At 37.1% G+C, this 3,095-nt stretch overlaps 1 protein-coding gene across 1 annotated transcript in view; it reads left to right on the top strand.

Annotated features, from left to right (window-relative positions):
* The window catches only part of LOC106724197 (interferon-induced very large GTPase 1-like), a 9,150-nt gene extending 7,034 nt beyond the window's left edge, over nt 1–2,116 (top strand). The window contains exon 4 of the mRNA XM_014530615.1: nt 2,039–2,116. Coding sequence (XP_014386101.1) covers nt 2,039–2,116 — 78 coding nt within the window. The remainder of the gene's footprint in view (nt 1–2,038) is intronic.
* The last annotated feature ends 979 nt before the right edge of the window (nt 2,117–3,095 follow it).

Below are 3,095 nucleotides of genomic sequence, written 5' to 3'. Positions count from 1 at the left end.
CAGAAAATGCTCTCTGAACATCTCTGTGGCTGCTGGAAACAGTGTCCCTTCTGTGGAGCAATTTGTACAAACACAATCCCTAACCATGATGGAGACCACAGTGTTCCTTTCCACCGTCCTCAGGCTGTCAGAGGATGGACATGGGTTAACACAGACCACTTTACCACTGACTACTGTACTAGTTTGGTCGCAAGTGATTGTTATTTTATTTTGAAGGATGGTCGTAAAACCCCATATAAGACCTATCGACAGGCAGGAGGGGAATATGCCACATGGAGCATCTGCCCAGACACATCCACCCAGACATACTGGAAATGGTTTGTCTGTCACTTCAGAAAGAAGCTAGAAGAAAAATGTCAGAGAAAATTTACAGGCAGAGGTGAAATCCCTCATGCATGGACCAACATCACAAAGCAAAATGTGCTTGATGATTTGAAAAAGCAATAATACTCAATGCCCACAAAAGAGTACCAGAATCTGAACAAGAGTCACAGTACTTGAACAATCTAAAAATACCTCTTCCTCACAATTATTTCTATTTTTTCAAATGGAATGGCTAAATATAATTCAAATAACATTTTAAAAGTTAAAGATTTTCTGTTGAAAGGACTTCCTTTTTTATCTCAATTCCTTTTGGTTGAAAAACAAATTGCTAAAATGTATTAAAACACAATAAAATAAATAATATCTATTTAAAATTCCTACTTCATATTTTAAGCAATTATTCAGAATACCTTTTATTTTAAAATATATAATACTATATGCAATCCCAGAGAAAGTTGTTTTCATGGAGGGAAATCAAAATCATTATAGACAGCTATAAATTTCTATAGATTAACTATGTGAACATTTCAAATGAATGTACAGTTCTTGGCTGAATGCTACAAATTGCCTCTGAAATCTTGAGAAAAAGTTAACCCTTGAATGAAAAAATATTGATGGAAAGATGATTCTCAAGCATTGTGATATTTAGACATATTCTGTTCTGGGAAATAACACGGACTTGACAGAGGCTTATCAATTCAGGAAACATTATTAAGCAAATATAGAAAATTGAAATTGAATTATTGTCTTTCTCATGTAAGTATCATCCTCATCTTCTCTGGCATCTTGGCAGTTCCCTATGCCACGCTGAAAAAAAATTAAGGTCCATAAGAGCTTAGGTATTCAAAGCCTGGTATTTGCAAAAGCTTAAAAAGACCTGGATTTTGGAACAATGTTCATGAGCAGGTGAGAAGGGCCACTTTAATCAAGGCTGTGAACAAAGGCCAAATTTCATTATGCCATTGATAATTTTAAAAACTATTCCTTTAAGAATAAAATAGCAAAGAATATTTGGATTCTGATTATTTCAATAAGTTACTTTTTGTATACTAAAATGTAAGGAAATGCTTATCTCCAAAATAGGCACTTTTATGACTTTTCACACTGTATGAGTCATAGGATCATGATCAGAATACAAATGAAAAACTCTCTGATGGTAACCAAGAATCTGAGAGGGGAAAGAAATCACCAATCTGCAAATCTACACCTTCTGAAACAATGACTTATGCTAGGTTCTCAAAGCTAATGACTGAAAGTAATCTTGATACAAAGAAAATGCCTTCATGTTGGACATTAAGAGGATCCATGTCTTCCCTTTACAGGCACACTCTCTATCCCTCCATAGCCAGTGTAAACAGACAATGAACAGCAGTCAAAAACTTGTATCTTCTGGTCTGGGAGATAATGCTGATTCTGCTTTTGAATCCCCAAAGAGCTTCAAGCATACTCTCAGTTTGAGGTCAAATGACCCATGTCTCCAAAAGAAAAATTAAGGAAAGTCAAATGACCCATGTCTCCAAAAGAAAAATTATAAAGGAAACAGGTGTCCTAGAACAGTATAGTTTCCCTTTTGTTCTCTGGAAAATAGTCTCAGTAAGAGTTGGAAGGACCTCTGTTATAGTAACATATAGAAATGTTTAAAAATGCTTTTAAAATGTCTAAACATGATAAAAAGGTTTTAAAATGTGTGAATTAACTTTCTTGAAACTTAAAGTGTGATATTAAGGACACATTCCCCACTGCCCTGAAGAGTTTATACCCCATAGATAAGGATTTGAACTTCAATTACTGACTCAGAATGACTTTCTAAGATAACGATATGTGTGAGTAATGTACTCTCCCTAAAAAACCACAAATAGCCCCTCGCCTTGCTTAAGATTAACATGTGTGCATGGATGTAATTCATTGATAGCCACCTAAACTGCTGTGGGTAGGAACAGGCTTCAAAAATGGATCCTGGCCAGCCAACAATGCTCACCTTTCGAGACAGCCACGAAGGCACATCCCTTTGTCAGTCTGTCAAGCGACACCACTCCAAGCTCCTCTCCCTGCCAGAGGACAAAGAAATGGCTAGTACCTCCCAGTCAAGGAGCAAAAGGTGAGGAACTCCGGCCCACTGCATCCAGACCAGACCAGCTGCCGGGCCCCAGAGAACAGCACCACTGAGATCCCATCAAGCCTGTACCCGCAGCATCAAAAACTTTCTTAAGTGATAAAGTGCTGTGTGATTAGCAACTGCATATGTTTCATGTGGTATGATTCCTCTGGCAGTTAATTAAATCAATTTGCATATGCGTAAAATTAAAATTAAAACTTCTGCTCTTTTCAGTCCTAGGCCTCCCCTTGGTCCTGCTTGCATACAGTAGCCTCTTCGCTAGCAAGTACTTAAATGTCCCAACACCTGCAAGGTTAAAATTTATCAAAAGGGACGTCTTAAATAAACACCCCAGATCCTTTCCAGGGATCCACATGGGACAACCTCCTAATATGATCATATTGAAATGGTGACAGAAACAGAATCCCTTGTATACCCTGGAGCATGGCTCTCACAAGACTGCACCCCTTAAAACTGCAATGTTCAATTAACATTTGCTGAATGCTTTTGTTATTTGTTTAATGAATCTAGAATGGCCTTTAAGAGGTATCATGTGCTATACATTAACTTTGATTTTCAATCTAAAATTGTTGTCTATAAATAAAAATCACCTTTGATAAATTCCTCAGACATTTAAGCAGTGTGATTATTAAATGAGATTTAGGCCAGAGCCTGT

Source organism: Myotis brandtii, unplaced genomic scaffold, assembly GCF_000412655.1.
Source record: "Myotis brandtii unplaced genomic scaffold, ASM41265v1 scaffold746, whole genome shotgun sequence".
In the NCBI taxonomy this organism is placed as follows: domain Eukaryota; kingdom Metazoa; phylum Chordata; class Mammalia; order Chiroptera; family Vespertilionidae; genus Myotis; species Myotis brandtii.
This window is presented reverse-complemented; position numbering and strand designations above follow the sequence as displayed.